Consider the following 13,344-nt stretch of genomic DNA (forward strand, 5'->3'; position numbering starts at 1 on the left):
AGATCTGCTCTATGGAGGGCAACGTGCATTTCCCAAGCACAGACAAAGCAGAAGGAAAGGACTAGGCAGTAGGGGCACAGGATGCTGGGGAAACAAGTTTTAGCCAACCTGGCCTGTGAACCAATCAAGTTCCTGAGGTAGGCCCTGGACTAAACAGGGTACGTCTTTGCCTTGCTAGGGGAGAACAAAAGGACAGATACCAAAAGTTAACTATACAAGATAGTCTGTGATCAGTGGCAAACTGATGCTATAAACCACAAATTCTATAAGAGTTCAAAGGGGGCAAGAGTTCTGTCCTGCTTTCCCTTCAGATGAGGGTGATCAAAGAACAATCCCAGAAAGACCCTCTGAAAAGTGAAGACTTCACCAGTAGGGAAACAGAGGTGGTTGACAATGAAAAGCCATCAGCTAGAATGAAGCTCCACAGCTCCCTCCATTACATATGAAGGCCACTAGTCCTCAAGATCTCCCTGGAGACAGTAATGATGCACCATTCGTGGCTAAAATAGCCATAGGAGACGTAGCACAAAGGAAGGAGTGCTTAGAAAAGCAACTGGTAAGGACCGGCCCCATGGCTTAGCGGTTGGGTGCACGCTCTGCTACTGGCGGCCGGGGTTCGATCCTGGGCGTGCACCGACGCACCGCTTCTCCGGCCATGCTGAGGCCACGTCCCCCATACAGCAACTAGAAGGATGTGCAACTATGACATACAACTATCTACTGGGGCTTTGGGGGGAAAATAAATAAATAAATCTTTAAAAAAAAGAAAAAAAGAAAAGCAACTGGGAGTTTCCATACTGCCTTTTATCTTGAAAGACACAAGACTTCTGCTTCCCAAAAAGGTAATTCTGGGGCCATTATATATAGTTAATTCCATCACCCCACCCCCCGCCCCCCCAAAAAATAAAGGCAAAAAGGGCCTCTTGGTACTGCTTCCATAACATTTTAGCTAAATCAATCTGTAAATTTCTATGGGTGGCTTGAAATTGTAACTTGAGTAGTAACCTGGATATCAGGTGTGCTACCCAACGCAGACCACATCCCGGGCACAATATTCAAAAGAGAGTGAGACTTTGGGCTTGGTTTCAGCAAGCTTTGATATTCAGAGAGATGCAGTCTGGTGAGCCAGGATGAGAGAGGAGGAGATCCAGGGAGAAAACAACACTCAGGATCAGGCAGGAGGAGACGGTGTCAGGTTCCATGCAATCAGTCCATTGTAAAAGGTTAAGCTGGAAAAGAGTCCAGGGCCCCAAGAAAAGCTATGCAAGGTCTAGGAAGCCCAGGGCAGGAATTCAGCTGCATCAGAAAATTATAGCACTAAGGAGGAAACTGAAGCAAAGGCCCAATCCTATGGACTAAGTTGGCATGACAGAGGTCAGGAGAAATCTGGAATTTGATGGGTATGTGGTGCCCAGAGTTACTGCAGAGATAATTTGCCATTTGGACAGTGGCAATGTGAATAAAGTCACATTCCATCTACAGCTGGATTGAGGCTCCTAAAATATTTTCTGCCCAGGACAGGATTAGCAAAGGAACTCTGCAGGTTTTCAGCCTGGAAATCAGGCTGTATCAAATACAGGGTGAGAAGATCTGGGGTGAGTGAGATCTGGGGTGAGGAAGACAGAAGTTGATGAAATGTTTCCATATGAGAGGCAGTAATAAACACTTCTGAAATGATAAATTAGATTTTGAAAAGTGAAAAATACATTTTGTTGCAATGGTCAGTGTATCTCTTTTAAATTTTCTGTTTTATCCATTTTGCTGCCCAAAGAGCTAAATATAAAAAGTGAAACCATACATACTAGAGGAAAATATGGAGAATACTTAAAAGATGAGGAAGTCTTTTCTAAATACAACAGTAAAAAATAAGTCATAAAGGTAAAGATTAGACCGCATAAAAATGTAAAATTTGGTGTAATTGCAAATACCACCAGCATAATTAAAAGGCTCTATAAACCAGGTGAAATATTTGCAACATATATGACAGCTAATATTCTTTTTTGTGTGTGTGTGAAGAAGATTGGCCCTGAGCTAACATCTGCCAATCCTCCTCTTTTTGCTGAGGAATACTAGCCCTGGGCTAACATCCATGCCCATCTTCCTCCACTTTATATGGAACGCCACCACAGCATGGCTTGCCAAGCAGTGCGTTGGTGCGCGCCTGGGATCCGAACCCGAGAACCCCGGGCCGCCGCAGGGGAGCGCACACACTTAACCGCTTGCGCCAGCGGGCCGGCCCCGACAGCTAATATTCTTGATACATAAAGACTTCTCGCAAATCAGGAAAACCTCAAACAAAACAATAGTAAGGAATCAAATATATTTCACAGAAGAATAAATACTACAGACCAATCAGCAAGTGAAAAAGCGCTCACTAGGAATTGAAAAGGTACAAATTATAACCACAAAGAGATACTGATGCTCACCTCTCAAAGTGGCAAAGGGAGTGATAAACAACACTGGGACAGAAGGTGATAAAATTGGTACACCTTCCTAGGAAGCAATCTGACAAAGTTTGATCCAATAATACAACTTCTGGTAATCTACGTTAAAGAAAACTCATATCAGAGATATGAACGATTTATTTACAGAAATGTACATCAAAGTGTCATTTATAATAATAAAAAGAAGAAAGAACCTGAATGTTATAGTTATGTAATAAAATACTAATTAGCCATAAATATTGTGTTTTTTGAATAATTTTTAATAACATGGGAAAATGCTCATGATACTAAGTGAAAAATCAAAGTATAAAACATGATTTTATTTACGTTATGCATAACAAACATACCTAGCAAAAAGACTGGAGGGAATAGACCTGTTAACAGTGATGGGAATGTAAACTGATACAAACTGGTGTGAGTTTTTATTTTTTCCTTTATATATCAGTATTTTAAAAAATATTCTACAAGAACCATGTAACACTTGTATAATAAAGAGTTATTTTAAAATGTTTTTAAACTACATTATAATGACCTGAGTTGCTCCTTGGGAACAATGATAACTGGAGGAATATTTTTTTAAAGGAAAAATCATTACTTAAAGATCTCAGCTTTTTGGATTAACACCCCAGAAACTATTTATTTGAAATATCCTAAGAACAATATCTGCTTCCAGAATAGCAAAGTTTCCAAAATGCTCTAACAAGACCCACCCACTGGAAATAAAACTCTCAAATGTCAGTGAATGAGTCCATGACCCAAAGAATACTCAAGTGGCAGTTCCACAAGAAGTCTCTACCACTAAGCAAAATAGGCCCCATGATCCTATTCCCAAAAGGATAACCACCTCCAACGTATTGCTAATGATTTGAATAGCTGATTTTAAATGCAAGCACATTCAAAACCTCTGTGTAATATATTAGATACTATCACATTCATAAAAGAGACAAAGGAAGAACACTATGAACAAAATGCCAACCATTGCTTATTTCTTTGGACTTGTATAAATAAGAATCATCTGGCTAACCCTGGGATTTGTACTGTTCTACTAAGAGCTAATATTTATTGAGTCCTTACTATGTATCAGGCACATAACAAAACATTTTATATTTATTCCATCATTCAAGCCTCAAGATAATCTTATGAGGTAGGTACTATTCTTATCCTCATTTTACAGACAAGGAAGCTGTGGCTCCTAGATGTTAAATAACTTGCCAAAAGTCACTAAGATGGTAAGTGGCAGAGCCCAGATTTGAAACAAGTCTGTTTCTAGAAGTTGGCACTGTTAACCCATTTGCTCGCTGCCTCAGAATCTACGAAACAGGTAAAGGTGTATTATACCTTTCTCTCTGTCTCCTTCCCCCTCCCCTGGAGTCTCAATGAAGAAAGATGAATCCTGAGCTTCCTAGTCTATGGATATATAGCACTATCTTTTAGAATCAAAGATGCTACTATAGTTATTGTGCTACCTCCTTTAAAGAAAAGTATGGCTCAATAAATTAATGCACTGTCTTTAGTTTTTTCCTGCACTGGTTTTATATATAATTTCTCTTCTTTGTTTAGGGTTGCAGCTAGAAGACAATAAAACTAGCAATGGAGCCTTTATATGAGGAATACCTAGCAAATCGTGGAACAATAGTAAAACCATATTACTGGCTAAGCTTCTCTCTAGATTGCTGTAATTGTCCTTACCACATTCGGACAGGTGAAGAAGCAAGAGTTCCCTACTCAGAATTTCATCACATTTTTGGATTTCCTTATGGGCCAACGTATCCTCAAACAAAACACCTCACATTTTATGAACTAAAAACTTCTTCTGGAAGCCTGCTGCAAAAGGGCCATGCTAGCAGTTGCACTGGGAATAATACCCATCCAGAATCAATGCTATTCGAGATGAATGGTAATTTAGACTCGGGCATACACAATAACTACAGCATCAGGCATATCATTCTGTATTCCAACAACTCGCCTTGTAATGAAGCTGACCACTGTTGCATCAGCAAAATGTACAATTTCCTGATAAGGTATCCGGACGTCACTCTCAGTATTTACTTCTCTCAACTCTATCATACTGAGACTGACTTTCCTGCCTCTGCGTGGAACCGCGAAGCTCTCCGGAGCCTGGCCAGCTTATGGCCACAGGTCACTTTGAGGCCAATAAGTGGTGGGATATGGCACTCCCTCCTCAACAACTTCGTGAGTGGTGTCTCAGGACCAACTGTTTTCCAGCCCATTTTACCAGGGAGAGCACTGGCTGACCGGCACAATGCATGTGAAATCAATGCCATAACAGGAGTGAAACCTTATTTCACTGATGTTCTTCCCCAGACAAAAGAGATTCAGGACATAGAAGCTTTAGAGAGCTACCCCTTAAACAATGTCTTTCCCGGACAGTCTTTTAAAGTGACAAGTGGACAACTGCAACCCAACTTGACCCCAGATCTTAGGGTGCCTGTCATTTTTGTGCTGGTGCCTTACAGAGACCTACCACCAATCCATGTGGATCAAAACCCACAGAAACCCAGGAACATCGTAAGGCATTTAAATACGCCTCAAATGTCATTCCAGGAAACCAAGGACCTCGGAAGGCCTCCCATTGGAAGGCCTGCGGAAAGAGTGGAAATCACAGAACAGTTTGCAAGTAGCAAAGAGGCAGAAGAAAAGAAGAAGAAGAAAGGGAAAAAATAAAATCTACATTCCTACAACATGACACCAAACAACTACCAGAGGACTTATTAGATAGCCAACAAAAATCTGGAAACTTTCTCTCTTAAGACTGATCCTAGATAGAGATAAATTGATAGACTAAGAGCAAAACCTGAATTACTTACAACCTCAACTATTATAAAGCTATACTATTTTTAACATAACCCAAAATGTTTCCATAAGAAACTTCATCTCTCCCCTTTATTTTGAAAGTGACAGTATCAAAATGGAGCCATTAGTACCTTGCTAATATCTCGGTGTGGAAAAGGAATGTCATTATTCTAGTCTACCCACATCATCTTTCCACTAAAAAAGCCCATATACAAAATAGCTTCCTACATTGGTTTCAGTATAAAAGTTTATTGTAAAATTGGAAAACAGCCTGAAGTTACTGACATTAAGTGCTGCTTGCAAAAGCAAACCAGTGATTTTCCATTAATTGTTAATCATGGACAGAAGATTTTAGGCAGCCCATTTTTTTAAAAGTGGTTCAAAATAGTTTTGTGTGGGGAAAAAGCTCTTCTGCCAATTGATTAGATATAGCTACAAAAATTGATTTTTGAAACCTAGCCACCTGCTCAGTTTGACGTTTCCCAGCTCAGACCTCTCCCTCCTGAGCAGCTGATGGAGGCAGGATGACACATGAAAATCTCCAAAGGCTCCTTCCATCACACCCCATATAAAATGCAAGCCATTCTTACTGGCTTTCAAGGATCCTCCTCTATCTTTCTGTTGCCCTGTCTCATCAGCAAGATTGTAAGTTCCTATAGGTCAAGCACTGTCTCTCTCCCCTCTTTGGTTTTCCCTTAGGATCTAGCAGAGTATCCAGGCAAGATGTGGGTAGCAAGGCTGTAAAACCACATCTTAATAACGTCACCAATCACTATTCCCCCAACATCCTTTCTCCATTCCAGCCAAGTGCCTGCTTAACCATCTTGCAAAGGACACCTTTTTTTTGTCAGCATCCATCCCCCCTTCTTCTTATATAGCTCCCCAAAGCATAGTTTCTATGTTTTACTTTCTTTTTTCCTGACTCTTTCTTTTTCATCAGTGCATATCTATAACTTCTCTTAAAATCTTGTTCAAAGAACACTTCTAGGAAGTGTTCCTTGACTAACCCTCTGAGCATGTACATCAAAGCACTTTGCTTATGTTTAATTAATTCACATTTGCTGCCTCACTTCTCTTCTGGAAATATGTAAAGATGCATTAAAAGAAAAATGTACATTCATTTGTAACTTGCTACTAAATTTTTTCTTAATGTATGTAAAAAGTAATGCTAAGCTAATAATATAGTTTTGCCATTAGAAGAAAAAACTTAAAGCACATAATACTCCCTGCAGAAGAAGAAAGAACAGGAGGAGGAGGGAAAGAAAAAAAGGAAAAGAAAAATATTTAGAATAGAAATTTATATTGTGATTAAAATAAACATGAATAAAATTTTTAAAGGCATTTGTGTTGATAACCTGAAAATTTTTATAGAATTATTGGACTATAATTGTATTTTGGGTATATAGTGATTATTATTTAATGAGGTACTGTTGAATTTTATTATTAGATCATGAAATCATATGTCTACAATTGGGACTTAGAGTTAAAAAAAAAAAAAAAAGACCCCAACATGACAAATCCAGCATCTCTGATCATTATAAAAGTAGATCCAATTAGTTGCCATGAAATCTATCTACAAAGTGGTCAAAAAGACCGCAACATCAATCAGGCTACAAAAGATCCAGTTAGAAACATAGTCTGAGATCTATGATGAATTTGTGTTTCAAATATGAACCTGGATGTCAATGGTATATATCACAGAGAGAAATGTTGCCAGCACTATTAGAAAGAAAAGTGCCCTTGGCAGTTGATAAGTTAGATAAGACTGGAGCTAGGAAGAAGAATGTTACTGACAGGTTCCGGGTCCAGGCCAACATAGTCAAGCCTTAGACAAGAGAATGTTAAGAGAGCATAAAGATATATGGCCCTAGGCAAGTAGTCTCTATTTTTTCATTTGTAAAAACAAGACATGTGAGCCAGCTCATCTTTAAGGTTCCTTTCAGCTCTGTCTGCTCTAAGACGGCATATAGCGGAGCAATAGTTCCAGAGTGAGCTCTTACAGTGCAGCGATCTGTCTTCCTGCTCACCATACAATGGATTCCTGGTCAGGAGAGGAGAAGTTGGAATGCTCTACCTCTCGTCAGCAAACTGGCAATGATGGTTCCGCCATACATATGGAAATTCCAAATAAAGAAAACAGAAGCCAATAAATTAAAGCAGCTAGCGGTGAGGTGACCTAAAAAAGGCAGGGGGACCTAGCCCAAGAAACTGACTAGGGGAGGGGGAGGGGAGCATTACCTTAGTGAATCTACCATGGTCCAGGGTTTGGCTCTCAGCTTTGTAGGCTCAAATACCTACTTAGTCAATACAGAAAGAATGGATTTTTTTCTCTCTCTTTTTTTCAAATGGATTTATTAATCAGGGGAAGATGTGGATTAACAAAGCTCCCGAGATTAACATATAAAAACAGAAAGCTACTGTACTGATTTCCAGTGAGACTGACAACTGGATATGCAACCAGTTATTCAAGTCTTCCAGCCTGTACAGCCTCTCCATGTAAATAAACTACATGAGAAACCAAATTATAATCAGAAGGTTGCTTTGTGGATTAGAGGAGTTCCTTATGTGATTCAAATGTTTAATTCTATCAGACTCTGCTTATTGTAGCAGGGATAGACATCTGCCACTGGAATGGAATGGTGGGATATGCACAAGGACACCTGTCCTTTAGACGGTGTTTAGGTGGGCCAAGCCTGTAAGAGGCAACATGAACCTCTATAACCACTTCCTGTCATGACTAGTAGCAGTTTTCTTTAGATGTTAATGTTTCCTCAAACTACAATCTAATCCTGCTGGCCTGAGAGCAAATCCTATCTCTTTCAACTGCTGTTACATATTTTTTTTGATTCATGGTGCATGCAATTTTTTAAGGAAAGCCACATGGTAACCTATATTAATTAAAAATAATATTATTAATACCTAACATTTAGTGAGAGCTATATGTCAGGTACTTTTCTAAGCACTTACATATATTAACGCATTTAATCCTCCCAGTAATCAAATGAAGTAGGTATTATTATAATAAGTATTTTACAAATAAGGAAATTGTCACACAGAGACCTTAAGTAATGGCTCAAGTAGTAAACGCTGAGCTGAGAGTCATGCCCAGGAGGTCTAGCTCCAGAATCCATGTTCTTAATCACTATGCTTTAATGCCTCTCAAAATAATAACAATGTGAACTCACTACAAAGCCTGGAAAAATCACCATCCACTTAGGACTGGTCCTGCAGCTTTTCTGTAATTCTGCTCAAACCACTGTACCAATGGGCATCCTCCGGACTATGGGAGCTAGGTCAGCTGGGTGGACTAGGGTGGAGAACTTCAGTAGGTTCTAGATCCCAGAGTTTTGGCCCTCTCCCCACCCCCACACCCTGTTACCCAGGACCTCATACCAAACATAAGTTCTGGGACTATTTTACCTGACTCTCAGGGATGTATCTGAGGCAATGGAACATTGCTTTATTGCCCTATTTAGTTAATTAAGTGGAATTGTTTCCTCAAAAAATTAAAAAGAGAGTTACCATATGATCCAGCAATACCACTTCTGGGTATACATCCGAAAGAATTGAAAATAGAGTCTCAAAGAGATATTTGTACTCCCATATTCATATCAGCATTATTCACAATAGCCAAAAGGTAGAAGTAACCCAAGTGTCCATCAATGGATGAATGGAAAAAGAAAATGTGGTATATACATACAAAGGAATATTATTCAGCCATAAAAAGGAAGGAAATTCTGACACATGCTACAACATGGATGAACCTTGAGGACATCAAGCTAAGTGAAATAAGCCAGTCATAAAAAGACAAATAATGTATGATTCCACTTATATAGGGTACTTAGAATTTACAGTAAGGTATATCAAATTTATAGAGACAGAAAGTAAAATGGTGGTTGCGAGGGGCTGGGGAGAGGGGGGAATGGGGAGCTATTGTTTAATGGATATAGAGTCTCAGTTTTGCAAGAAAAAAAAAAAGGTCTGGAGATGGATGGTGGTGATGGTTGTACCACAATATGAATGTACTTACTACTACTTAACAGTACACTTAAAAATGGTTAAGATGGTAAATTTTATGATATGTGTTTTGCCACTTTTTTTTTTAGAATTAAGTGGAATTACTAATTGACACATCCTGATCTCTCCATATACCAAAAAAAGTGACATCTTTGGTGGTAGACTAAATATTAGGTAACAGGCTCTATGTCTAGTTTCAAAAAACTGAGATAAGGTGGGAAAAGGTCACAGAAATATCTGAAAAACAAACAAATATCCTTAAACGATCATTACAACAACAAGACATTTTAAGGTCATAATTTATAGTTCATTTCAAGCTATTGTGTGGCTTTATTTAGACTGTTGATACTTAGTGATATTCTTATTTTTAGCATAAAGGTAAGTATTACAGTTGGGAATAATGAGAAAGACTTACTATAAGCAGAGAGTGGTGATTAAAAGCACAAGCTTTGGAATCTGACAGACCTAATTCCCATACCAGTCTGTTCCTTGCTAGTCGAGTATCATTGTCTGAGTTACATAACCTCTCCGAGCTTTAGTTTCCTCATCCATAAAATGGAAAAACTAATTCCTAGGCCCTAGAGCTACTCTGAGAATTAAATAATATAAATAAAGAGCTTATTTACCAAGTGTTTAACATACAATAAACACTCATCAAGTGGTTGCTATTATCAATAAAATATTAATAGGATAAGGATAGACAGTAGGAAATGATAAGAATTGTAAGATCTTTCAACTTTTCTCAAAACTATTAGTCTGAGATGGCTGTTTTCTATAAGAAATAAAGATATGTTACTAGAAGTTGTGACAATCAGGTTAGGGGGGAGAAAAAAGAAAAAAATGTTGATTATAATATTTTGCTTAAATAGTTAATAGTAGTAATGAGAAAAGTAATATGCCCATGGTCATGGAAAATATTAGAGTAATTATAAGAAAATATTTTGTGCAACTTCTTGCCAATAAATGGGCAGTCTAGAAGAAATGCAAGTCAATAACCACAGAAGATAGACAAAGATTATCAAAGATCTACCTCTAAAAATATGAGCAAACCCAGATAATTTTGCAAGCACATTCTGTAACTTTCAAAGAAAAAATAGCATGGTAATTTTCTATTATTCAAACTATTCTAGAGCATAGAAAAAAAGATGGAAATCTTCTCAATTCATCTTACAAAGCTAGACTAACCTTAGTATCAAAACCGGATAAAGATAGCACAAAGAAATAAAACTATGGACCAATCTTACTAAGAAATACAGATTCTGAAATCATGTAAACAAAATATAAGTTAATAAAATCTAGCAAGTAATTAAAATAGTAACCAAATAGAGTTTATTCTAGAAATGTGGGAAGGGTTCAGTGCAGAAAACTATATAAATATAATTCATTACATTCATAAATTAGAAGATCAAAAACTATATGATTTTTATCATTAGATCCCCAAAAAAGACATTTGATAATTTTAGCAGTCATTCCTAAAGATCATAAAGCAATAGGAAATATAAACTAGTGAAATACCAAAGATATTTCCATCAAAATAGAAACAAAGAACAGAAGCCTACTATCACTCAATTTTTCAACACTGTTTTTGAGAATCTAGCTAATGCAGTAAAATAAGGAAAATAAATAAAAATGATATAATATTAGAAAAGAAGATGTAAATTATCATTATCTCAGACATTATGATTATATATTGTGACAAGAAAGGTAACCTTAAAACAACTGTTAGCATTAATAAGAGATCCCAATAATGGGAAAGAATACAGGATAAGTAAATTTTAAAATCCATAGCTTCCCTTTATATTATCATTAGCAGGTAAAAAAACTAAGTAGAAAAAGAGTCTCACTCACAACAATGTTTAAAAAACAAGGTTTATTCTTTCATTTAGCACTAAACTTTCTTCCTGAGACAAGAGTACAGATTAAACTTGTTTTTAATCTTTGAAGTACTAACATATAAATAAATAAAGGTTTCATTGTAAAATAGTTCACCCTACCTACTCTACTTCAGGGTGTAATCATAAAGTTATATAAAGGTAAAATTAATCACAAAGAAAAAATTTGAAGTTTTGAAGGTTGGTGGTTTCAACACAGAATCACTTGATCTGGATATTAAGTAGGAGCATTAAAACCATACTATAGTCCATAGGTAACATGCTAAAAAATCTTTTTATATCGTAGTAATTATGTTGCTAGAGAACAGTGGTATTAAATCATCATTACCACAACTGAAATTTATATATTTATTTTATATTTAAAATACCTATTTGACATATTTGATTAACACTGGGTTCACTTCCACTTCAAATAATAAAAACAATAGTGCTATGCTGCAGGATTCAATGTCTTGGTTTAAGTATTTAGTGGCAAGTCTGGGGAAAAGAAGCACATAGTAGGTAGAGTATTTAGTTTAAAATATCTGAAAAGAAAGACCTATTATAGGATAGTTTTATCAAAATCCTTTCTCACCAAAAAGATCCTTCACTCTTTGCATCATCACAGAAAAGAAGAAGCTACATACTACCATGCAGCATTAACCTTGAGAAAATTCAGATTCAGTCGTACTTTAGAATTGAATGAAACCAGGTTATTTGCACAATAAATAAGACGACTTAAAACCTTATGTATCCTTTATTTCAGGGATAAGCACTCACTTGGAAAATTAAAATAGGAAGAATAATATTACCTAAATGAATTAAGTACCACGATTAACACTAAAAATTTGGAATTTGCAAGAAAGTGGAATAATGTGTATTTTCTAATTAAAAGATAATCAAGGACAGGTTTCTCCACATGCACACACACAAATTTCCCTAATGCTCTATAAAGATTTTAACTTTAGCTAATGGGGGTAAGGAGGTCATTAGTGTGTCTATTAAAAAAATACTCAATCTCTAAATATGATTCCAAAGTTAACTGTCCAGATTATTAATTTATTGGATAGAAACATGTTGAGTACCTACTATTTACTAGGTACTTATTGTGAGACAATAAAAAATACTGCAATTGCAAAAGGACATTTTTGACATTATTACATCTCAAATGTAATACGCGTTGTGTGGCTGAGAATTAACTAATTATACTTAAAGCAAAATTCTGAGCAATTGAAACAATTATGCCCTTGAGCAACTCAATGTTTTAAATTCCCCTCATTATTCCCTTAAGTTGATTTCTACCCTGAGATTCTTTCCCAGTTCTAAAAGAAGAGAATAAAGAAATTTCCTAAATAAGACCTAACACAAAAGAATAGAAATGGAAGGGAAGGGATGTATTAGCTCTTGAATCCTTGTTTCCATTTGCTCTCAATAGTGCTTCTAATGTTCAATTTTCTCTTCAAAGAAAATATCGATTAGAAGAACAAAAAGTATAATCATCTTTAGCACCTAAACAAGTATATTGCTTAGCTCTTACTAAAGTTAGCAGAAGATTGAAAGTGAGAAAAAAATATTAAGACCAATCTTTATTGTAAGTTATATAATGCCATTCACCATAGTAATGATCTGATGCTTTGCTATATGACTTTTTAAAATAAATATTACCAACAGGTAGAAAATTTTCCTTTGCTGTCTTAAGACAGCCCTTAGGGGAGTTTTTACCAGTGTGTCTACTCATAACTTGAATGTTAATTTAAAGAAATGTCACTTCTATCACCTAATGATATATCTTCTAGAAGGGTGATTTAATTGGGAAAAGAAATATGCCATATTGCTTCTTCCTCCTAAAAAAAAAGGATGGATTCCATTCCTGAGGGGTCTCTCTCTCTCTCTGTGCATACATATGTATACATATTGATATACATATAGATATACATATATACATATGTATGCAAATGTGTCCAACAAAGGTTTGGTTTTGAGATCTCTCTTCCTTTTCTTACTGATTTATTATTCTCAGGGTGACTCAAACTGTACTGCTTTTCACATTTTCTTCATTCACCAATGAATAATTGAGTATGTGAATGTATTGAGTACCTTCTACATGCTTAGCTTTATGTCAGATGAAAAGGAAGATACCAGGAAAAAAAAAAATGACAGTCTCTGCCCTCCAGCACCTTTCGATCTCTTCCAGGGGC

The 13,344-nt window shown here is 36.6% G+C and overlaps 1 protein-coding gene across 1 annotated transcript; it reads left to right on the forward strand.

The window, feature by feature from the left end:
* The first annotated feature begins 4,034 nt into the window (after positions 1-4,034).
* Positions 4,035-5,129, forward strand: APOBEC4 (apolipoprotein B mRNA editing enzyme catalytic polypeptide like 4). Its single transcript, XM_058539894.1, has one exon. It carries the CDS (start codon positions 4,035-4,037, stop codon positions 5,127-5,129), a length of 1,095 nt encoding a protein of 364 aa, XP_058395877.1.
* Positions 5,130-13,344: the final 8,215 nt, after the last annotated feature.

This window comes from Diceros bicornis, chromosome 4 (genome assembly GCF_020826845.1).
Source record: "Diceros bicornis minor isolate mBicDic1 chromosome 4, mDicBic1.mat.cur, whole genome shotgun sequence".
NCBI classification, from domain to species: domain Eukaryota; kingdom Metazoa; phylum Chordata; class Mammalia; order Perissodactyla; family Rhinocerotidae; genus Diceros; species Diceros bicornis.